The sequence below is a fragment of the Bubalus bubalis genome, chromosome 9 (genome assembly GCF_019923935.1).
Source record: "Bubalus bubalis isolate 160015118507 breed Murrah chromosome 9, NDDB_SH_1, whole genome shotgun sequence".
NCBI lineage: Eukaryota > Metazoa > Chordata > Mammalia > Artiodactyla > Bovidae > Bubalus > Bubalus bubalis.
In genome coordinates, this window is record NC_059165.1 from 63,404,708 (window position 1) to 63,428,734 (window position 24,027).

At 43.5% G+C, this 24,027-nt stretch overlaps 1 protein-coding gene and 1 long non-coding RNA gene across 2 annotated transcripts in view; one reads left to right on the forward strand and one right to left on the reverse strand.

Annotated features, from left to right (window-relative positions):
* TRPC7 (transient receptor potential cation channel subfamily C member 7) overlaps positions 1-24,027 on the forward strand; it is a 144,123-nt gene that overhangs the window by 78,499 nt on the left and 41,597 nt on the right. Inside the window, exons 5-6 of the mRNA XM_044948711.2 lie at positions 5,987-6,203; positions 19,832-20,065. Coding sequence (XP_044804646.1) covers positions 5,987-6,203; positions 19,832-20,065 — 451 coding nt within the window. The remainder of the gene's footprint in view (positions 1-5,986; positions 6,204-19,831; positions 20,066-24,027) is intronic.
* LOC123335077 lies at positions 17,366-19,783 on the reverse strand. Its single transcript, XR_006553379.2, has 2 exons — positions 19,554-19,783; positions 17,366-18,062 (listed from the first exon to the last, which is right to left on the reverse strand). It is a non-coding gene; the product is annotated as an uncharacterized LOC123335077 (long non-coding RNA).

A 24,027-nucleotide genomic window follows, 5' to 3' on the forward strand; every position in this document is an offset into this window, starting at 1 on the left:
AAAGAAGTCTTTCCAAGTTTGGCAGAGACATTAGATTCCTGAGGATTACAGAGAAGTCACATCTTCTGTGTAAAGAAACCAGTCCTCTCTAAAGGCCCCTGGTCCCCAAGAGGAGTGCCCCAGTGGGGAACTCTGTTAAGTTGCTGGTGTCTCTCCACCCACGGGTCGTGCCTTTATATCTGTCCAGTAATTCTATAGAAAAGCCAGTCATTCTAGCAATTCCATGTGCTAAGAGCTTTACTATACCTCCCTCAAAGAAATTAGACTTTTGATGCTTTTATAAATGTATTCATAAAATGTCACTGCTAAACCTCATCAATCTGCTAATGTCCATCCATGTCTAGCAAATGTTGAGATTTCTGTTTCCAACTTAATGGTACATTTACTTCCTAAAAGTTGTTGTCCAAATTTAACAACTATCAGGGACCAAAATTTCTGAGCCTGCCAGAATAACCTCATCATATCTTTCCTATTGAATTCCCAAGGCTGTCCATTATATTTTTAAGTTTCTGAGGGTCCCTAAAAGACAGCTGAATAAGGAGATGATATAGGTGAAGAGTATCAACAGGAGTTGAGCTTACTAACACGGAGACTAAAGAGGGTAACCAAGTCACAGACACGTACATACGGTAATAACTACAGGTTTGGAACACGGCACTGGTTTGTCAGGGTCAATAAAGAGAACAGTGATTTTTCATCTTTTCACCACTGAAGGGTCAGTGAGTTCTTGTTCACATGGATGCTCTCAGGTAAATCTCTTCCTAGAGAGCTCTTTATCCTCTAAACAAGGATAAAGCTCTTTTGCCATGCCAAAGAGCTTGTATGACTGATTGCACTGTTTTCCATCCTTTGATTTCCCATTCTGATGCATAATTTAGGTTGTCTGTCTGTTAAAATCTGAGAGCTGAGAAAATAACCATCATCCTCAAGGGCTCAAAAGATCTCTCAGCAGCAGGTAGATGGCAGAAGTCGGCATCAAGAGTGCTGAGGAACTGCACAAGTTCTAGTTATACAAGTACAAGAGGGGAAGCTGTCTACCTCTGTTACCTGTTAACCCTTGTGGTCCAGCTGTCCTTATTAATTAGTACACAGACTTGGAAAGCGAGAGCTGTAAACAACTTTAGACTCCTACCTGATGTCTTTGCACTGTGCAGTGTAACAGTTCATAACTCTTGCATGTAGAAATATTAAAATGTTAGTCATTTCCCTAAACCGCCTTAGCCTCATCCCAACAAAATCATCTAGTTAGAAAGGAACGAGAGACTATAGCTTTTGAAGGCCCAGCCTTGACAAAGCTGCAATGTTGTCCAGAGACAAGACAGAGAGAGGACAGTGCCTCCACAGGTCTTTGTATCCTCCTCATCTGTAGCTACCAGAGAGCCGAAAATGAAGTGAAAGACGCTTAGTCACGTCTGACTCTTTGCGACCCCATTGACTAATACAGTCCATGGAATTCTCCAGGCCAGAATACTGGAGTGACACACGATTAAATAAAAATCCTAATGCAATATTTAAAGCATTGCCACAGAGGGGAAATCTGTGCCAGGAAATAGAGCATTTTCTGCTCTTCTGTTCTAATAGCTGCTGCCCTCAAATCCAGACAGAGGGTCCATCACATGTCACCCTGCTGGGAGAGGACTTACGAGTGCCAGAGGGCTGACCACCTCATCCTTAGCCAAGTCTGAGCCCTACAAAATTCTCTCCCCATCTCTCCACCCATTTCCTACCAGGGTTTTGCTTGATTCTGTCTCCACTAGAAAGTCAGCCACTTTGAAGGGAAGACCCAACTCTTACAGCTTGTTTTAGCTCCATCACCTGCAGTGTCCGTCATCAACTTGTCCATAGATAGTTCCCCAAAGGGCTCATAACATAAATACATAAGGATGCTATAGAGGTCTCCCTTTGTGAATCCTTGCACACAAGCTTTTCAAGAGTCAGTCGATTTTTTTTTTTTTTTGGTCTTTTTTTTTTAGTCAGTCGATTTTAAGTTTCCCCTTAGGAGAACTGCCTAAGGCTCTCCAGTGCCACATACTATAGTATTTCCTATAGGCCAGTAGCTATGCTGCACTGCACATGTTAAATAATTCATTCCCAATATCAACTCTATGCAATAAGTACTATTTTATCCCCATCTTACAGGTGCCTTCAGTGAGACACAAAGGGATTAAGAAACTTGCCAAAAACCACAGAGCTGTGATTTAAAGCCAGGGTCTCTGCTGCAGAGACCTGACCTTAGCCACTGTCCATGTGCACATACACATCCCAGCATTCCCAATCACCCAGTCACATCGCCAGCTTTACAGCCTTCAGTGCTGGATGTAAAGATCTTAGCTGCTGACTACTGACCTTGGAATGAATCTGATTCAGAGCTTTATAGTTAGCAGGGCTTTTCTAGAAGGGAGGAGTCAAAATCACCATGTGATTTTCACTACTCATTCGTCTTCTTTCCGTAGAAGCCCTACCTTTATAACCCACTATTACTCAGCACCTCTTCAGCCCCCAGGACAAAGAGTAGAATCATATGGTAATGTGAAAACACCATGATCAGAGACACCATGTGCTGAGTGAACATATACTCCCCACTTCAAAGAAGGAAGATTTCTGAGCCCTGGGTTAGAGATTTTTAAAAAGAATTTTTGAGGGAGCATTCTGAGTAATCTGCCACGAATTTAGTCAAGCTCATTCAAAAATTTGAGAACCACTCCAGCCTTGTATGTTTCTTTTGGAAAATGCTTGATCCAAAGTCTGCCTCAGCTGATTCAGCTTTGCACAGCGTGTACACTAAGCCCTTGCTTGTGGCCACTGGCAGCAGACAGCGAGTGAGGGTGGCATTTGATGAGAAAGACTGGGGGCTCTGAGTGAGGAAAGATGCTGGCAACAGTCTCTGCATGCTCTCCTGCAGTCATGGCCTGCCTCGTGGGCTTGTGGCTGCAAGGTCCCCATTAACTGCTTCCACTTGTGGGCCAAGAGCCCAGTGCCACTAAACACAGAGGGGTGTCAACAAGTAAAAGCAGGTGCCCACCCTGAGGGCTGGAGAATGAAGTTCATTTGGAGCTAATTTGGGAGAACTACTCAGTTATTCTCATATTCATCTGTTTCTCAAAGTAAAAGAATTGCACCCAGAAAGTCTGGGGTGAGCCAGAGACTTAGGGCTGCAAGCTTGGGTTTCCTGATATGTTGTCAGCTCATCAGGGCCAAGTAATGATGCAGCTGCCTGAGCCCACGTCTCAGACTCACCAGCTGTGCTCTTCTAGCAGAGCACACCAAGGCCTATGTCTTCTGAAGCTCTTCCACCTCTTTTTACACCTAACACTGTTATCTGATCCAGATTTAATGACTCCACAACTAAGAGCAGCAGGTATATACTGGTTAACTTTTCTCCTTTATTTTGGTTCACCTGGTAGCCTTGTGAAAGGAGCAAATTTTCCCCAAGCATAATTTGCTTCAAAAAATTGAGACAAATAGGAAATGTCACCAAAAAAAAGAAAAAGGAAATCACTGAAATGACTTGATCTCATCTGACCTTTATAATGTTTACCTGCTAAAAAGATGCTTTCAAGACCAGAAGAAAAATAGGGAAAATGCATCAATTACTAACCTCGCTTTTCCTCCCTATGGCTTAAATCAAAGGGGACTGAGTTCAGGGTAACCTTCCACAACTCTGAAGGGCCTTATCAGGGATTTTCCTTATGGTCTGCAATAAGTACAGTAACTCTGACAGGTGCATTTTCTGCCAGAAGACAACTATTTGAGTGAGGGGCCAAAGAGAACATTAAATTTCTCAAAGCAGCTCCTGTGGGGAATCCCAGGGCCAACAAGGGTGCACCTGCGTGGCAGATCCCTGCAGTCAGGTACCTGCCTCGATGAGAAGATGGAGAGGTGTCCCCATGTCCTCATCCAGGTAGTCACCAGGAGATGTTACTTAGAGCCCAGTGATTAAGGAGTAGGGAAACTTGGCTGTCAATCCTTTTAACAGCTGTGTCTGTCTCCATCTTCCCCACCTTTGTCTGGCATCTCTGGGACCCTGCTGGGACATGCAGACCTGGTATCCCTTGCCCTCTCAACCCTTCGTCTCCCCACTCTGCAGTCATTCTCCCACTTCCCTCCCCTCCCTCCACTACCCCAGCCAGGGCACAGTGACAGGAAACCATGCAGTGACTATGTAAGAATGTCTCCTGTCTACAGCAAATTATCCCAGCTTGTTGGCTGGGAAATGGGCTCCAAAATGCCAACTCAGTCAGATAAAATGCTGAAAAACTCAAAGTAGGTTTGTGACATCACATTCATAAGTCAACATGAAACATGGTTAAATTCCTTTTTTTTTTCCACCGAATTTATATGAGGTATTTTATTTGTCCTTATATTTAATCTCTGCATCCTGAATTTAGTACATCTACCTTTGGTTAAAAATTATCTACAGTCCGTACCTTGTAAATAACAAGGTTAAACTTTACAGAGAAATGTCATGCATAGGACGTTTAAGGGTCTCATGGTTTTCAGGTAAACCTCTCTGTCCACTTCTGAAGTTATTCTAGTGCCATCTGACAATCTGATAAGACAGGTGACTCCAAACAAGTCCTTTCCAGCACAAGTAGGGATTTCCAATGTTCGGACTTAAAATGCAGTTTTTTAAAAAAATGATTTTTTAAAAAACTATCATTTTTAATTACAACAGATGGGTTCTATGGCATTAGAATATCACAGTAATAACTAGCACTGTTAAAGTGAATGATTATCACACTGAAGCATATTGAAAAACACTATCAAGCCATCTGACTTATAAATGTTATGCTGAATATAGTCATAGTTAGGGAAGTTTCACCAGGAGAAACCCTATAGTTGATCTTCTGCTGAACCAATACTCGATATGCTGGCTGACATTTCACTCTGGGACTCCTGAATGAAGCAGAACATGAACATTGATTGGTCACTGACTGTAACTGAACATTCGCCCTGGAGAAGGAACTGTGTTCCAGAAAAGGTCCTCCTCTTTGCTCTTGTCTTATTAGCACACCTGGCTGAGGGGTCAGATTAGGTGAGGGTGACAGCGGTGACCTGGAAGAGACCCAAGTGAATTCATTCACGAGAGTCAGCAAGACCCCTCAGGCAGCCCTCGAGTTACATCTCAGAGATCCAAGTGGCCTTTGCATGGCAAGCCACGGATAAGAAGATGTGACCAATACCTGCTCCCTAACAAAGCATCTTTTGGACCACTTCGGGTTCACATGGAACTGCACAAATTAATCACGTTCTCGGCCACAATGAAAAGCTCAGGAAGTTTTAGAGTAGTATAATAGAGGCTATGATCTGAACATACTGCGATAAAATTAGGAGTTTTTAAAGCAAGGGGGGAAAGTCCTGTGTATCTAAAAACTAAATAACCTCTGACTTAAAATGAAATCAAAAGGGAAATTATAAAATATTTATAATTGAGTATCAAGGAAAATGCTACAAGTCAAAATGTATAGAACATGGCTAAAGCAGAACCTAGTGCAAACTGTACAGCTTTAAATAAATTTACCAGGATAGAAGAAATGCTGAAAATAAATCATCTCACCTAAAATCCAAGAAAATAGACCAAAGAACAACAGAGCATATCCAAAGTGTAATTTAAAAAAAAAAAAATTTCTGAATTCTACTGAAACAGATATTTTTTTCCTAGATTTAAAAGCATAAAATTCTTATCCATGTGGCCATGGGTAGCTGTGCAGCCAGACTGTAACATGATGTTCCATTAGTGTGTCGCTCCTTTCTCTCACCACTCCCAACAAATTTTCTAAACAGGAAAAATTAATGTCATTAGAAAATGGATTCAGTCAAGCAGCCTCTCACATAAAAACTCTAGAAAATGTCTGGGTTTGGTGAGCAGCTTCTGTCCAAAATGAAGAATTCTCTGGTTCAACTTCCAGCAAACTCCTTTTAAAGAGAGCCCTGTGCCTGCCTGAAGCTTCCAGATTAACATGCCTTATACACATTTTGTTTCCAGCTAGGACGAACACTGAGGAGCCCTTTCATGAAATTTGTAGCCCACGCAGTTTCTTTCACAATCTTCTTGGGATTGTTAGTTGTGAACGCATCAGACCGCTTTGAAGGCGTGAAAACCCTGCCCAATGAAACCTTCACAGACTACCCAAAACAGATCTTCAGAGTGAAAACTACGCAATTCTCCTGGACGGAAATGCTCATCATGAAGTGGGTCTTGGGTAAGCAAGTCACTCTGTCTTTTATTCTCTCCTCCTCTAGTTGTTTTAGGCCCTTATTAAACTCTGACTTCAGAAGCTCTTCTTCTCTTGAATGCACTCTTGACAGACAAAATGGTGAGGAGATGACCAGCACAGAAGTCAAAGTCAGCCTCTATCTGTGCTGGTATAAAAGGTGCACAGACCTGCAATATAAATCCCAATTTTGAAAGGATTTGTTTGGGGGAATTCATTCCATACTTTTTATTATATGTGTATTGAAAGTGACTATAAAGTGTCTGTGTGTGGGGGGTCGGGGGGGACATGTGGTCTTATTCATTTAAATATAGTCTACTAGAAGCCTAGCAGCTCAGATGGTAAAGAATCCGCCTGCAATGCAGGAGACCTGGGTTCATTCCCTGAGTCAGGACGATCCCCTAGAGAAGGGAATGGCTACCCATTCCGGTATTCTTACCTGGAGAATTCCACGGACAGAGGAGCCTGCTGGATTACAGTCCATGGGGTCCCAAAGAGTCAGGCAACTCAGTTAGTTGACTGAGCAACTACCACTAGTAGCCTTAGGAAAAAAGTATAAGAGTGCAAGTTTAAAAGACATTTTTTGTTACCACTGAATACTGATACATAGAAAATTACCAATAACAAAAATCTAAAAAGTTAGAGGACTAACATATTCTCATTATCTGTGCTAACGAACATAATGAAGCTGTGAAATTCCTCTTTGTGGTGATATTTTGTGCTGTCAAGGTCCGCCACTAGAATTGCCAAGGAAATTATTCCCAGGTGTCTCAATAACTAGCCAAGACAGAGTATCTCCTTTTCCATAACTCACAAGAACTATTACTAGTAGAAATAAGCAAGATAAAACAGACAATGGCTAAAACTGTACATGGTCAAATGTGTTACAGATTTTTCTAACACTGAATTGATTGGTAAAAAAAAAAAAAATTAGATTTTGTAAGAAACAATGAAAAATTGCAAAAGTTACAACCAGTGATATTGTATATAACCAAAACTTGATCGATAAATTATAAGATTTACATCAAAAAGATTTGAATTTGATAAGAATGTTTTGAGTAAAACTAAACCAAAAAAAGACAAAAAATGTATGCAGTATCAAGATTTGATCAATTAATTAAACTGTCCTAATGATATTCACCACCACCCACCACCCCACCCACCCCTAATTGCCTTTCTTAACAACAATTCAGTATTGGCATAGCATTCGTCATGTTTATGTTCACAAACATTGAGTCAAAACATATTCAGGGTCAAAGTGTCTGCACTACCAATCAACAAATTCACAGAAGAACAAATACTTGAAAAGACAGCCTAACACCTGCCCTGTGCTAATTACATGACTGCACAGTGCCACATGTTCAACCTTTCTGGCCTAAGAGCACAAGAGTTGAACCACTGAAGAAGATCCCATAGACCCCCAAGCTGGGAACAACTTGGAATACGGCCTTTAAGCTGCATCTCTCAGTCATAACAAGGTAATGAGGAGAAGAATGGTTTGACCCAAAGGGCAGAAGCAGGAAAGCATGCCATGCTTCCCAGGAGCTTTTAATCAACCGGCAAGTCTGCAACCAAAGGCTCACTTAGTGGACTTGCCGACACTCAAGTTGCAAAGGAACAGTAAAGCCTGTTGTAGAGTGAGTTCTGTGGCCTTCCACCGTTCAGAGTCTATCCTCATTCTCCCTAGCATAACGCCCCCACCTCCAATTTAACTAAATTAAGCACTTTAACACTAGGTACTTTGCAATGGTCTGAATGTTCGTGTCTCCCCAAATTCATATGCTAAGACCCTAATTCCAATGTGATGGTATTAGAAGTAGGGCCTCTGGGAGGTGCTTAGGTCATGAGCGTGGAGCTCTCATGAATAGGATTAGTGTCCTTTAAAAGAGACCCCAGAGTGTGCTCTTACCCTCACTCTGCCACATGAGGATACTGCAAGCAATCTGCAACCCGAAATGTTCTGGCACCACGATCTTGGACTTACAGCCTCCAGAACTATGAGAAATAAATTTCTGTTCATAAGACACTCAGTCTGTGCAGCTTTGTTATAGCAACCCAAATTAAAACATCGTTTAAAAAAAAAAAAAACTCATATGTTGGGTTTATGAATAAAACAAAGGATTTACAGCACCACTCACTCATTCACCTCATAATCCCACCTGGACAGCAGGTATAAGACTAGCGAGTGCAAGCATATTCCCCCTTAAGTGGGTATCCTATCACGTGTTCCCATGATTCTCCTACTAGGTCATGACGTCATCCTGATTCCATATTTCTCTTCCTGGGTGTCAGGGCATTATCACAATAAGAGGGAAGTATCTCTAGCTACAGAGGTCCCAGCTTCCAGCTTCTACCCATCAAAGCAAAGCTGAATTTTCAAGACTGTTACATCATTAGTATTATGAAGGGGAAGGCTTATTTTTCATTGACCTACTTCCTGTTACATTTGAGACAAAAGAAAGATTCTAACTACTTTTTCTTACTAGATTATATTTTTCAAACTTTTATTGTAAATAATTTTAAGAATTGGAAATATCAAGAGAAGATTATAATGAACCCTTTGGGCCAATCTCTCATCTTCAACAATTAGTAAATCAACGCTAATCTTTGCTTCATCTTACTTCCCTTCTCCCAACCCTATAAAATTTTGAGTCAAATCCTAGGTATCATAAAATTTCATTTACAAACATTTTGTGTGAATCCTAAAAGAAAATTTCTCTTTTACTTTTTTCCAATCTTTATGTGCTGCAAGTTCACTGACATTTTTTCTGAATCATCTGTGATTTTGATCTTCAACCAATGAATTTTTCATTTCAAATATTGTATTTTTCAACCCTTTAAGTTCCACTTGGTTCTTTCTTATAACTTTCATTTCCCTCTTTGTGGTACTTGTATTTTCCTTTAAATCCTTGAACATAATGTATGTATTTATAGTAAGAACTGTTATAAAGTCCTAATTTCATCATTTCTATCATTTTTGGGTTATTGACTAAACTTTCTCCAGACATGGATCATTTTTTCCTATATCTTGGTGAGTTAGTAATTTCTGATTGAATGATGGACACATCCCATGCTATATTGTTCAGCATCTAGATTTTATTGTCTTCAAAGAGATACTTTGTTTTATTCTGACAGGTTGTTAAATTCTTACAGATGAGTTTGGTCCTTTTCAGACTTTCACAGAGTGGATCTGGAGAAGCTTTACAATAGGATTGATTATCCTTGTACTAGAGACACACATCTGGGGTCACTACTAAATGGCCTCAGTAATCAACAAAGGCTCTCAATTCTGGAGGGTCAGAACTCAAACATCTCTCCACTCTGGGTGAACAGTTTCTGAGCCTTAGAAATGATTCAGCTTACAGCTCTCTGGCTGTTGTTTATACTGTTTTACTCTATGCATTCATGACTTAATATTATGGGAACATTCAAAAGGATTTTACTTATGTAATTTACTTATGTAAATTTCTGGACTAGTTTTGTGTTTGGTTTTGTGTTTTTGGTTCTGCATAGTACATTTCTCTCTCGAACCCTGCCATATAACATCTAACCACTTCAACCTTCCTGAACTCCAATCTCTGTGTCTTCAATTCATTGGGACTGCTTCTATGCTTCTAGGATCCCTCTCTACACCCTGCACATTGAAATGTGTCTCCGATAAAAAAAAAGACAGGGCTATCATGTGACTTATCTTGCTTGTTTCTCTTCACGAAGGATCACAGTGCTGTGCTATTTCCAACATCTGAAAATAGTTTCTTTTTTTCCCCAGTTTACTGCTTCACCATGACAGATAATAGAAATCGGGATTCTTTTTCTAAAACTGAACTATAAACATAAAAGAAAATGAATAATCCATTTTCAAATACCCAGTCAGTATTCAAATTTCTTTGAGAAGATAAATTGAATAAATACCTGCCTAGCTTCCTTTCTCTCCTCCTTCAGGCCTCTGTTCACATTTTATCTTATCAGAGGAGTTGAGCTGGTAAGAGGAAGCTCTCTCACCTACCCCCTTTGATGAGATGAAATATGAACAGAGACCTGAAGGAAGAGAGAAAGCAGGCTTTGCAGGCATCTGGGTGAAAAGCATTCCAGAAAGACAGTTCAGTATCTGTTGGAGGCTTGGATTCAGCAGCAAGCTGGCAAAGTCTGAGGAACAGCAAAGAAACCAGTGTGGCTGCAACAGAATAAATAAGGGAAAGATGGCCGAGGAGAGGGCACAAGGCCAGGCAGGGCCAATCACGCAAGGCCATGGAGGCCATGGAGGCCATGGTACAGAGCTGAGATGACTAGAAATGGCTGGGTAGTTCTGACCACAGAAGTGACATCCCACAACTTCATTTTCTAGTGGATTGCAGCCTGCTGGGTAGAGAACAGATGACTCTGGAATAAGAGCAGAAACAGGGAAACCAGTTAGGAGGCCACTACAGTAATTCAGATGGAAAATGGCTGATTTTGAGGAGGTAGTAGAGTAGGTTATATTTTACAGGTAAAATCAATCATAGTAATTGCTACTGGATTGTCTGTGGAGTGTAAGAGAAAGAAGATGGTCAAGGAAAATTCCAAGTGTTTTAGTTCAAAAGGCATAATAGAGATTTCCTCGAAGGCGGGAACTGCAGCCATGAAATTAAAAGACTCTTGCTCCTTGGAAGAAAAGCTATGACAAATCAAGACAGCGTATTAAAAAGCAGAGACGTCACTTTGCTGACAAAGGTCTGGCAAGTCAAAGCTATGATTTTTTCCAGTAGTCATGTAAGGATGTGAGAGTTGGACCATAAAGAAGGCTGAGTGTGGAAGAATTGATGCTTTCGAACTATGGTGCTGCATAAGACTCTTGAGAGTCCCTAGGACAGCAAGGAGATCAAACCAGTCAATCCTAAAGGAAGTCAATACTGAATATTCATTGGAAGGACTGATGCTGAAGTTGAAGTCCCCATACTTTGGTCACCTGATGCAAAGAGTCGACTCACTGGAAAAGAACCTGATGCTGGGAAAGACTGAGGGCAAGAGGAGAAGAGGGTGACAAAGGATGAGATGGTTGGATGGGATCTCAACTCAATGGACATGAGTTTGAGCAAACTCTGGGAGATAGTGAAGGAAGGGGAAGCTGGAATGCTGCAGTCCATGGGGTCGCAAAGAGTCGGACACAACTGAGTGGCTGAACAACAGCTAAGGCAGGAAAGACCAGGGAAGGAGCAGTTTGAAGAAAGACATGGAAATCAAGAGTTCAGTTGAGATTATCTATTAGATCTCCAAGTGGAAATGTCAAGTAGCAAACTGGATATACATGCTGAAGTTCAGAGAGGCTGGGGTTGGAAACATTATTCGGGCATGTCAGTCCATTAAAAGTAAATTATATGCAATACCTCAACTGTGAATGTGAACGGATGAACCGAGGACCAAGCCCTCTGGCACAGCAATATTTAAAGGATGGGGAAACAAGAAGAATCTTATCCAGCAAAGGAGACTGAAGTAAGAGTGGTGTCCGAGAAGCCAACCAAAGTCACTGTGTCAAGACCCACAGACTGATCACTTATGTTGAATGGTGCTGACAGATCAGGTGACAGGAGGCCTGAGGATGGACCACTGACTTTAGAAGCGAAGTTCCTGAGTAGCGAGAGGGGATGGGACCCAGCAGGCCAGCGGAGGGCTGGTCCTCAGCAGGAGCACGGACCCTTCCTCTACGGGACCAGGAGGAAGGCGGCGTTGAGGGCACAGAGCAGGTAGCCTGGTAAGCGCAGTGGTAAAGGCACTTGCTCGTGTAAGTTTTCAGTTAGCACTGTTTCCATTTTCTCAGTTTTTTCCTCCACAAATCCATTCTAGTTATTAAGCATTATATTATATACCAGGCACTGTGCCAGATTCCAGGGAAGCAGCTCTAAAATAAGACGAATATTATCTCGACTCTAAATACTTCCTGGAGCTCTTTAATTATTTGACGTTGCAACTACTACTAACAACCTGTGAGAGAAACACACTGAGCGCGGAGTTCACTGTGCTGTTCGGGCGGCAAACCCTAAGGTCCACAATCTCATCTCATCTGCCTAGACTTGGAGAGGCCTGAACTGGCCTCAGGCCCTTACTGAAAAAGGCCTCAAACACTACTCTCGAGCACTGCCAGGAGAAACACAGAAACACAGCTCACGGTTCTCTTCCCCCAGGACTCATGAATGTGGTCCTTTGGACAGACTGGCTATACAAACACCCAAACCACGACTCCCTCTCCACCAGCGTTCGACAGGACTTTAGGACCCTAACAAGTTCAACTGGCTCCTGCAGAGATGGAGAGAGGGGCTGATCACAAAGAGGTGAGGGGCCTTGTCCAGGTGCCCCTGCTTCTGCCCTATCACCCCTGTGCCCCAGCAGATGCTCAGCACAGCAGCTAGATCCGCTGAAAATGTAATCAGATCGTGCTACTTTGCCTCCAAACTCATCAATGCTGTCCCAGCTCCCCCAGCGTGAGAGCCACTCTCACTGTAAAGGACTCACACCTCCACCCCTGTGCCCTCATCTTCCACCACCTCCATCCCTCCACCCCTGTGCCCTCATCTTCCACCACCCCCATCCCTCCACCCCTGTGCCCTCATCTTCCACCACCTCCATCCCTCCACCTCTGTGCCCTCATCTTCCACCACCCCCATCCCTCCACCTCTGTGCCCTCATCTTCCACCACCCCCATCCCTCCACCTCTGTGCCCTCATCTTCCACCACCCCCATCCCTCCACCTCTGTGCCCTCATCTTCCACCACCCCCATCCCTCCACCTCTGTGCCCTCATCTTCCACCACCTCCATCCCTCCACCTCTGTGCCCTCATCTTCCACCACCTCCATCCCTCCACCTCTGTGCCCTCATCTTCCACCACCTCCATCCCTCCACCTCTGTGCCCTCATCTTCCACCACCTCCATCCCTCCACCCCTGTGCCCTCATCTTCCACCACCTCCATCCCTCCACCTCTGTGCCCTCATCTTCCACCACCTCCATCCCTCCACCTCTGTGCCCTCATCTTCCACCACCTCCATCCCTCCACCTCTGTGCCCTCATCTTCCACCACCTCCATCCCTCCACCTCTGGGCCCTCATCTTCCACCACCTCCATCCCTCCACCTCTGGGCCCTCATCTTCCACCACCTCCATCCCTCCACCTCTGGGCCCTCATCTTCCACCACCTCCATCCCTCCACCTCTGTGCCCTCATCTTCCACCACCTCCATCCCTCCACCTCTGTGCCCTCATCTTCCACCACCTCCATCCCTCCACCTCTGTGCCCTCATCTTCCAGCACGTCCCGCCTCCCTTGCTCTCATTTAGCCCCACTGGCCTCCTGGCTTCAAACTGTTTCTGCTTCAGAACCTTGACTTAGGCTGGCCCCTCTGCCTAAGAGTTTTCCCCACGAGCAGTGCCATGGCTTGCTTCCTCACCTCCTCAGGTCTGTGTTCTAAAGTATCCTTTTCTGAGTGAAGCCCTTTTTTAACTGACCTGTTTAAACACGTAAGGTCTCCCACTCACTGCCCCCCTAACCCCCTTCTCTTTTTCTACACGCTTTCCTCTGTTTCTCACCAGGCTCCTCTGTCCATGGGATTTTCCAGGCAAGAATACCGGAGTGGGTTGCCCTTTCCTTCTCCAGGGGATCTTCCTGAGCCAGGGATTGAAACTGTGTCTCTTGTGTCTCCTGCATTGGCAGGCAGATTCTTTACCACTGTGCCACCTGGAAGCCCCAATTAATATTAGCACTCCTGTAATCAAACAAATTGTCGCTCTTTTCATCTTCTGGGAGTTCCCACTCCATGTGGATATCTGGTATTCCCAATGACTCTTTCAGAGGCCACACAATGTGACATGATCTATTGCTTCTCCAAATCTCTACTGGACATGTGGGTTGTTCTTCTGCTGTACAAGTCTACGGAAGGGTCACACCCAATCAGAAATATATTCTTCCTGAACTCCAGATGCTTTACTTGATTACCAGCAGACTTTTGAAACACTTCTAGATTATAAATCCAGGAGATTTAAAGTAAGGGCAGAGGAGATGGAAGCCACAAGGAGATTAAGACTACATGCAAAGATAGAAGGAAAACCAGGACACAGTATCAAGGAAGACACAAGAAGAGCATGACATAGGAAGGAGAGACAACTTTGCTAGTAGACATGTGTGTTCTCTAGAGCTGTAAGATGACCTCCTTTGGAAAGGACCAAACAAACCAGAGATCATAGATCCTTGGCCTGAAGAATCTCCGACATCAGTTTATACCACAGGAACATATCTTTCTTGCCTATCTCATTAGCAGTCATTAGCAGTCACTCCGAAGAAGGCAATGGCACCCCACTCTAGTACTCTTGCCTGGAAAATCCCATGGACTAAGGAGCCTAGTATGCTGCAGTCCATGGGGTCGCTCAGAGTTGGACACGACTGAGTGACTTCCCTTTCACTTTTCACTTTCATGCACTGGAGAAGGAAATGGCAACCCACTCCAGTATGCTTGCCTGGAGAATCCCAGGGACGGGGGAGCCTGGTGGGCTGCCGTCTACGGGGTCGCACAGAGTCGGACACGACTGAAGTGACTTAGCAGCAGCAGCAGCAGTCACTCTGGGGTAGAGGAAAGAGCTGATAATCCATTATGTGAGTTAGAGATTGTGGCTATACCAATGCTCACCAAAGGACTATAACATTTGTGGTCTGCAGACAGCCATGGAGCTTGGAGGGCAGGAAGCCTCTCCACTATGCATGTCACTGCTCCATCTAGGAAGAGAATTATGTCATGAAGACTCTCTCGACCCAACTCTTACAGAAAACCTGGCAGTGTTTTCTTAAGCAGATACCCCAGCTGAAAGCCCAACTGAGGGAGATGTAAGTGTCCAGCAAAGCAGGAAACACCTTAGACAGAAGAGGAGGAAAGAGCCTGAGGCCAGTTAGCAAGAGACCCAGGCCTCACTGTGTCCCTTCCTCCTTGGTGGCTCTGCCTCTCTAAATTTCAGCCTTCATGTGTATAAAATGTGAGGATCAAGTTGCTCCCTCACCCTACCCATCGCAGATTACAAACTCTCTGAGGGCAGTGCTAAGTCTTAGCTGTGGAATCATACATGTAAGTTTGACCAAGAATAAAACTGCAAAAGAAAATGGGCTGTGTTTCTCACCTAAGTCATTCCTTTGATGGTTTCCTCATTTATTTAGGTAAATTCCAAACAGACTACTTCAACCAAACTGCCAAAATTTCTCCCAGCAAGTCAGACCACGTTACTGCTCTGCTTATTACCTTGAGGGGCTATCTGGCTGCTCAGGGTGACTACCTAGACACCGAGCTGCCTGGTCTCCCCCTCATGGCCTGAAGGAGGGCCTTTCAGGATCTACTGGACCTTCACTAACCTTCCCTGCTGCCAATCTCCAGCCCCTTATCCCTACCAACACTTAAGCCGTACTGAGCCTCCTGCTGCTGCTGCTGCTAAGTCGCTTCAGTCATGTCTGACTCTTAGCGACCCCATGGACTGCAGCCCACCAGGCTCCTCCGTCCATGGGATTTTCCAGGCAAGGGTACTGGAGTGGGGTGCCACTGCCTTCTCCACGCCTCCTGCAGTTTCCTAGAATAGTCTGTTCTCCCTCATGTCCACGGCCTTTCTGCCCCTACTCCTTCCCCAAGCTAACTCCTCATGCCAGGAGTCACCTACTTCATTCAGTCAGAAGTACGTTATTACAGGCACTGTGTTGGGTCTCAACTATAATACTGACTGCTCTTATCCCTGTGTGTCCACACAGTCTCCTGGACATTCTTACTACAGCATCTGTCACTTTGTAGCACTACTGTTTGTAGACACACCTGTCTCCAGCACTAGACCGTGTTTGCTAGGGAATGGGGCAGCACCTTCTTGGCTGCTGTACCCCCAGAATGGTCCCTGGCACAAAGTCGGAGCTCAACACTGTCCATTAGGTGGTGAATGAGTTCCTGAACAGTGACGTAAGTCTGTGCCTAGTAGAGAGCGTGCGGGGGTTTGGGGGTTGGGGAGCAACAGTGCAGTGAAAAGAGGGTCCTGAACTCCCTGAGACTCTGGATAATTTACTTGTCATCTTTGTACACGAGTCTGTCCATCAGAAAGTGGAGATAATTAGAGTAGGTACCTACCAGGCTGTAAGGAAGCTTTAGAGTTGGAAAAGGGCTTAGCACAGGGCCTGGCACCTAGAGGGTGCTCAACAATGATTAGCTACTAAAAATCAGAGGAGATGATGAGCTTTGTTAGAAAATTTTTGAATCTATTAATATCATCTCCTTGCCTGGAAAACAAATGAACTTTAAATGAGCCCGAGGCCCAGATCTGCTGCTAAGGACCTGCCATTGAGCCGGAGTTTGGATGTTAGGGCTTGAAGGTTGAAGGCTTCTCGGCATATTCTACCACCTGTGAGTTAACAGAATGCCTAAGTCCCAACTCAATAATCAGAAGGTAACCCAGAGGAACAGACAAGCCTCCCAGGAGGTAGTCTGGGGGTCCGGGGACAGTGTAGAGAAACCCGATGTAGAGGCAGGGGCTATGGCCATTTACGGAGTTCACATAGTTAAGTCTCACAGGAATCTGAAGGGGCAATCCCTTCTGAAAAGCATCTGAGGCAGGGATTGGGGTGAACAGTCTTTTGAACTGTCAAGCCCCATATCAGCAGCCTGCAGGCCTTACTTAGAACCTGCCTGAATGAAAAGCTACTCATTTCCCTGAAGGCTTCCCAGCATGTCCCAATCTGTTCCCCTGCCAGTCATCCCCGTTAATTACCAATGACCTTGCTCTCTGGGCTCCAGACATCCCTGAGTGAAGGGGTTGCCTGAAGGAGGCTCCAGTGCCCAACATCCTTACCCTCTAAGCCCCTGGGCTGTATATACTCATCGGACTGACATGCTAGGGGCAGGAGTCCAGGGGGCTCAGCTTGGATATAAAACGCTGAACTACCCTCAGCACCTTGGAAGCAGGAAACCTAATTTCACTCACTAAAGTACTTAATTTCACACATTTCTTTTTTCGTTAAGCATTCCTGTTGCTCAAACCCTTGGGCCCATGCTACTTTTACTCATGGCCTTGGAATAATTTAAATTAGTCTGGGTAAGTTAATATGCAAATCTGGGAAGACTGACATGGGCACTGGACCATGGAGGAAATGCTTTGCAATCCCCAATGAGGTGCCTCTATGTTGGTCAGAAAAGTCAGTTTACTGTAAATAATTTGCATTTCAGATTTACAGAATTTTTAGTGCTGGAAATTACATCAAAATTTCAAGAAAATCAAGGAACTTATCCAAGGTTACACACCCAATAAGTGACCAGGGTAGAACTGAACCAAGGGCTTCCTGAATTAAGGTAATTGATAGCCTGTAATTTTCCTAGTGCTCAGCTAAAAGCAGTCCACCAAGACATTAGGAATTTTAATTATCAGGGGGAGGGGGCAGGCGCATAGAGGAAAGAAACAAACATTATTTTTTCCAGCTGTAATGGTTTTTCCTGTAACATACTTTAAATACCTATTTGAACAGGCACAGATGAAAGTACATTTCAGTGTTAAGGAAATTTTACTTCACTGAATTACCACAAAAATTTTCAAAGCGTAAGCTTAGGAAGTAAGGCTTTGTGAAGATAAAAAGCGGGAACGACAAGGTGTGTGTGGTGGTGGGAGTCTTGTAAAAAGATTTTCAATGTTTTGGGTCATTTCCTTTTGCGGAGACTCCAGTTTGATACAAACGTGCAGATCTTAGAATCTGTTTCATTCAACAAAGCCACAACTTCTCTAAACAGCTGTGGGAGAGGCAGGAGGAATCTGAGAAGACAGGCCATCCATGTTTGATGCTCAGGAGCCAGGAGGGTGCCAAGAGGCTGGCGGTGTTAACCTGTAGGGAACATGGTCAGTGAGCTGGAATTGTCTCACTAACCTACCAGTTAGTGATTCTTTTACCAGATTAACCTAAGTAAGCAGGTGACGTGTAACGTGGCATAACACAGAGTGGGCTAGTTCTGCATCAAATCTTTCCTATGTCTGAGTAGCTATAAACTCTTTGATGTTAATCAGAAAACATTCAAGAGTCTTTTTCCTTAATTAAGTGTTCGTTGCTCAGTCTTGAGTCTTTGTGACCCCATAGGCTGTAGAATGCCAGGCTCCTCTATCCATGGGATTTCCCAAGTAAGAATACTGGAGTGGGTAGCCATTCTCGTCTCCAGGAGATCTTCCCAACCCAGGGATTGAACCCAGGTCTCCTGCATTGTAAGGCAGATTCTTTACCATCTGAGACACCAGGGAAGACTTTTCCTTCATTAGTTGCTTTCAACCCCAATTCTATTTCCTGGAGGAGCAAAGACCATAGTGGTCAAGAGCATGGACGCTAGGGCCAGACCTTCCAGACTCAAATTTCAGATCTCCTGCCTCCAATCTGGCAAATATCCTCACTATGGCTAAGGACATGTTAACTGTAAAACTGGGATAATAACAGAATGCACTTCATAGGATTATTGTAAAGATTTGAGGGAGTTAATACACATACATATAATATGTACACAGTATGTATATATGATAATAAATATGTGTATTACAAAATGTTTATTATCAAAATGTTACTGAATAATTTATTTTTAATCATCTAAACCAATTTACTTTTAATAATCAGTGAAGATAAAAGTAGAGAATAGCACTATTCAATACGAATATAAGGCAAGCCACATCATAAGCCACAATTTAATTTTAAATTTTCTAATAGTTACATTATAAAAGCTGAAATTAATAATAGACTTTATCTAACCCAATATATCTAAAATGTTAGTATTTCAACGTGATTGAGATTTTTTAATTGTTGAAATATTTTTACATTTTTTGTATCAAGTCTTTGAAATTTGGTGTGTCTACACTTTTATGTGTAGCGTCCCTCAATTTAACTGGCCACATTTGGAGTGCTCAGTATCCACATGTGACTAGTGGCTACCATATTGGATGGTGCTGGTATACACACTCGAGTTATCAGTCTAGGCGACATCATGAGGCTGACCTGGAGGCGGGGTGGGGATGCTAGCAACATCTTGTTGAATTCTACATTGTATACTATGCAACAATGAAGATGTTATAAAGAAGTAAGGGAAAAATTAAAAAGCAAAAACTAAACAGCTGCAGGAGAGGCAGGAAGAACCTGAAACATTCACAGAAATATAAAGGAAAGCAAGTTAATCAGGGAATTAGGAAAACTGGGTTCTAGGTCATAAGTGGGACCTTCAGAAAACCCTTTCCCATTCCTGGACGTCAGTTTCATAATACTTAGTTTAGAACTATATGATTACTTATAACCTTCCAGTTCTTAAAATATACAAACGTCAGCCATTATATTTCTAATTATTACCTCCAAGAATCTATCAACAGATGAGGATTCTCTCCTCACACCTGGAGATGATTTATCTGTACGCAGGACAGGTGGCACGAATTCTTGCAGCCTGAGACTTACCTAACTCTACATCTGCCTTTGAAAGCATATTTCTATGCGCTGCTGGCTCTCAACATTCCAAGCTCCAAAGAGCTTATTACATTTACACCTGCACCCTGGTTCCTTCCGTGGTCCCTATGGTCACACACACCCTGAGAACTAAAAACAATGAGCCTGACCTTCTCACTCCCCCGCAGGAATGATCTGGTCCGAATGCAAGGAAATCTGGGAGGAGGGGCCGCGGGAGTACGTATTGCACCTGTGGAACCTGCTGGATTTCGGGATGCTGTCCATCTTCGTGGCCTCCTTCACAGCGAGGTTCATGGCGTTCCTGAAGGCCAGCGAGGCCCAGCTGTACGTGGACCAGCACGTGCAGGACGACACACTACACAACGTCTCGCTTCCGCCGGAAGTGGCCTACTTCACCTACGGTGAGTCAGAAGTTGCGGTGAGGATGAGTCTGCAGGTGTTCTGCTGCGCGTTGATTGGCTTGTTTGCAGGGCGTGGCCAGGAGCTTGGGTGCTCGGCAGTTGGTGGTTTATAAGGTCGCTGTGGCCCACTATGGTCTTTTCTGCTGTCAAAGCAGACACTCCTCACCACCTCCCAAGGAAGTCCTGGTCCCTGCAATAAACTAGCAATAGAATGTGGAATTAATAACTATGAGAAATGTATCCATTTGTGTTGGAAAGGATGGATTTGTTTTGGAAAGACTCTTGGAGCCTCCGTGGGATTCTTTTTTCTTTTTTTTCTTTTGAAGAAATCTCATTTTTTATGTGGATCCCGGAGTTTTTCCTTCCATATTGGATCCATGTGTTCTGTGTAAGAATAAGTCTTGCTTTCCCAGTTCAAAAGTTATTTTCTCATGGAAAGATATGTTCTTAGAAGATGCCTTAATTCTTTCAAATCACAAGGCCATACAATGTGAGGTACTAGACTGAATTTTTAGTAATAATAGTAAGAGTTATGGCTTCCTTGCTGGTTCAGATGGTAAAGCGTCCACCTGCAATGCGGGAGACCCGGGTTCGATCCCTGGGTTGGGAAGATCCCCTAGAGAAAGAAATGGCAACCCACCCCAGTATTCTTGCCTGGAGAACCCCATGGACAGAGGACCCTGATAGGCTACAGTCCATGGGGTCGCCAAGAGTTATAAAAGTTATAGCATTTATCGAGGACCCACTTAGATGTCAGGAACTGTATAGACATTTTACACTATAAACTTCAGTTCTTGCAATCCCATGGAAAGGTTATTTTTGTTGTTCCTATTTTATTGATGAAGAAACAGGTTTTCATGGCATGGTTTATAATGTTCCCAGAAATACAGGATTGCCTTGGATAGCAAGGGATCCTTGTTCAACATGAAATGAAAACCATGCAGAATGGCATAGCCTTTATGTTCCCAGGCTTTAGAGTTAGAGAGACCTGAGCTCAAATCCTACTTCTGCAGCTTACTGTAAGGACTTGTTTGCTTAATTTTTCTGACCCTCAATTTTCCTTTATGTAAAAGTGCGATAAGGCATATGTCAGAAAGTTTGTGTTGAGGGTTAAATAAGATAGTACACACGAAGAATTTTGCACTGTGTCCTGAAATATTAAATGCTCACTGATAGTAACAGTTATTATCACTAGTATCTCTGGGGTCATTTTCTTGCTCATTATGTCTTCTGTACTAAAGGAGAAAGATGAGTGGGGGAGAAGAAACAATAGATATGTGTTGTTACCAGTCAATTAGCTGGACATTACAGTGGCAGCCGCTACATCATGAAGGCTTGAGTGTCAAATGTCCCTGTTATATGAAAGCCACATGGTGCTGTGACCACTGAGTCTTGATCCAGTGCAATAATGATCTGCAGAAGGTTGGCCCCTTAACATAAACGTTGAGTTGTTGCCCATATTCAATGTAGATTGAGGTAGGCAGCTTATGTTAAATGTAAATGTGGGAAACCCCCCCCCCATTAAGAAATGGAGTCTTGTAGTATTACAAATCATCCCCTCTTCATTTAGCAAATCCAGACATTTTTAAAACATGGGCTTGTATATTTTCTCTTCTATGCTGCTCAGGGTTCGTTAAGGAAAGATGAGAGAATCTTGATACTGCATTGAATACTTTTCTTAGGGCTGTGATTTAAGCCACAGTACTGTTCACTCGTGACTTCTATTCCCTTTATGGATTGTATTAAAGTCGCACCCAGACCAAAGCTTTGCACTTTATTGCCCTTGCGTTGTGGTTCACCCTGTGCCCTTGAAATCTTTTTCATCTCAAAGGCTTGGCTTGTACCCCAGTTATGGAGGCAGAGTGCCCTCTAGTGGTCATCCAAGCAGTGGTCCCTTCTAACTTTTAAAGCACCAAGAAGGCAGGTGTTTTTCAGGTTGCAATTTTTTTTTCCTAGAAACAGCTGCAAGAGGAAGAAAATTCCTTTGTCTGAATTGTCGAATTTACTTTTACAACCATCAAAACTCTTAAAAGCCAATAAAAATTGAATCAGTTCAGTAAATTCTCTCAGTCGTGTCCAACTCTTTGTGACCCCATGGACTGCAGCACACCAGGCCTCCCTGTCCATCACGAACTCTCACAGTTTACTCAAACTCATGTCCATTAAGTCGGTGATGCCATCCAACCATTTCATCCTCTGTCATCCCCTTCTCCTCCTGCCTTCAGTCTTTCCCAGCATCAGAGTCTTTTCAAATGAGTCAGTTCTTCGCATCAGGTGGCCAAACTACTGGAGTTTTAGCTTCAGCATCAGTCCTTCCAATGAATATTCGGGACTGATTTCCTTTTGGATGGACTGGTTGGATCTCCTTGCTGTCCAAAAGACTCTCAAGAGTCTTCTCCAACACCACAGTTAAAAAGCATCAGTTCTTCGGCCCTCAGCTTCCTTTATAGTTCAACTCTCACATCCATACATGACTACTGGAAAAACCATAGCTTTAACTAGATGGACCTTTGTTAAAATGTAATGTCTCTGCTTTTTAATATACTATCTAGGTTGGTCATAACTTTTCTTCCAAGGAGAAAGTATCTTTTAATTTCATGGCTGCAGTCACCATCTGCAGTGATTTTGGAGCCCCCCCAAAAATAAAGTCTGATACTGCTTCCACTGTTTCCCCATCTATTTGCCATGAAGTGATGGGACCAAGTGCCATAATCTTAGTTTTCTGAATGTTGAGTTTTAAGCCAAATTTTTCACTCTCCTCTTTCACTTTCATCAAGAGGCTCTTTAGTTCTTCGCTTTCTGCCATAAGGGTGGTGTCATCTGCATATCTGAGGTCATTGATATTTCTCCCAGCAATCTTGATTCCAGCTTGTGCTTCTTCCAGTCCAGCATTTCTTATGATGTACTCTGCATATAAGTTAAATAAACAGGGTGACAATATACAGCCTTGACGTACTCCTTTCCCAATTTGGAACCAGTCTGTTGTTCCATGTCTACTTCTAACTGTTGCTTCTTGACCTGCATACAGATTTCCCAGGAGGCAGGTCAGGTGGTCTGGCATTCCCATCTCTTGAAGAATTTTCCACAGTTTGTTGTGATCCATACAGTCAAAGGCTTTGGCATAGTCAATAAAGTAGATGCTTTTGAATACTTTTCACTGAAACTTCTGACTAGGTCACTAGGATCTGATAACAGCTATCTTAGTAGATTATCTTAATAGATAACACCTATCTTAACAGGTTACAGGAGTGACTTTTATTATTACAGCTGAGGTTTAAAATAATAAATTATCAGATCAGATCAGATCAGTCGCTCAGTCGTGTCCCACTCTTTGCGACCCCATGAATTGCAGCACACCAGGCCTCCCTGTCCATCACCAACTCCTGGAGTTCACTCAGACTCATGTCCATCGAGTCAGTGATGCCATCCAGCCATCTCATCCTCTGTCGTCCCCTACTCCTCTTGCCCCCAATTCCTCCCAGCATCAGAGTCTTTTCCAATGAGTCAACTCTTCGCATGAGGTGGCCAAAGTACTGGAGTTTCAGCTTTAGCATCATTCCCTCCAAAGAACTCCCAGGGCTGATCTCCTTCAGAATGGACTGGTTGGATCTCCTTGCAGTCCAAGGGACTCTCAAGAGTCTTCTCCAACACCACACTTCAAAAGCATCAATTCTTCGGCACTCAGCCTTCTTCATAGTCCAACTCTCACATCCATACATGACCACAGGAAAAACCATAGCCTTGACTAGACAGACCTTTGTTGGCAAAATAATGTCTCTGCTTTTGAATATGCTATCTAGGTTGGACATAACTTTCCTTCCAAGGAGTAAGCGTCTTTTAATTTCATGGCTGCAGTCACCATCTGCAGTGATTTTGGAGCCCAAAAAATAAAGTCTGACACCGTTTCCACTATTTCCCCATCTATTTCCCATGAAGTGATGGGACCAGATGCCATGATCTTC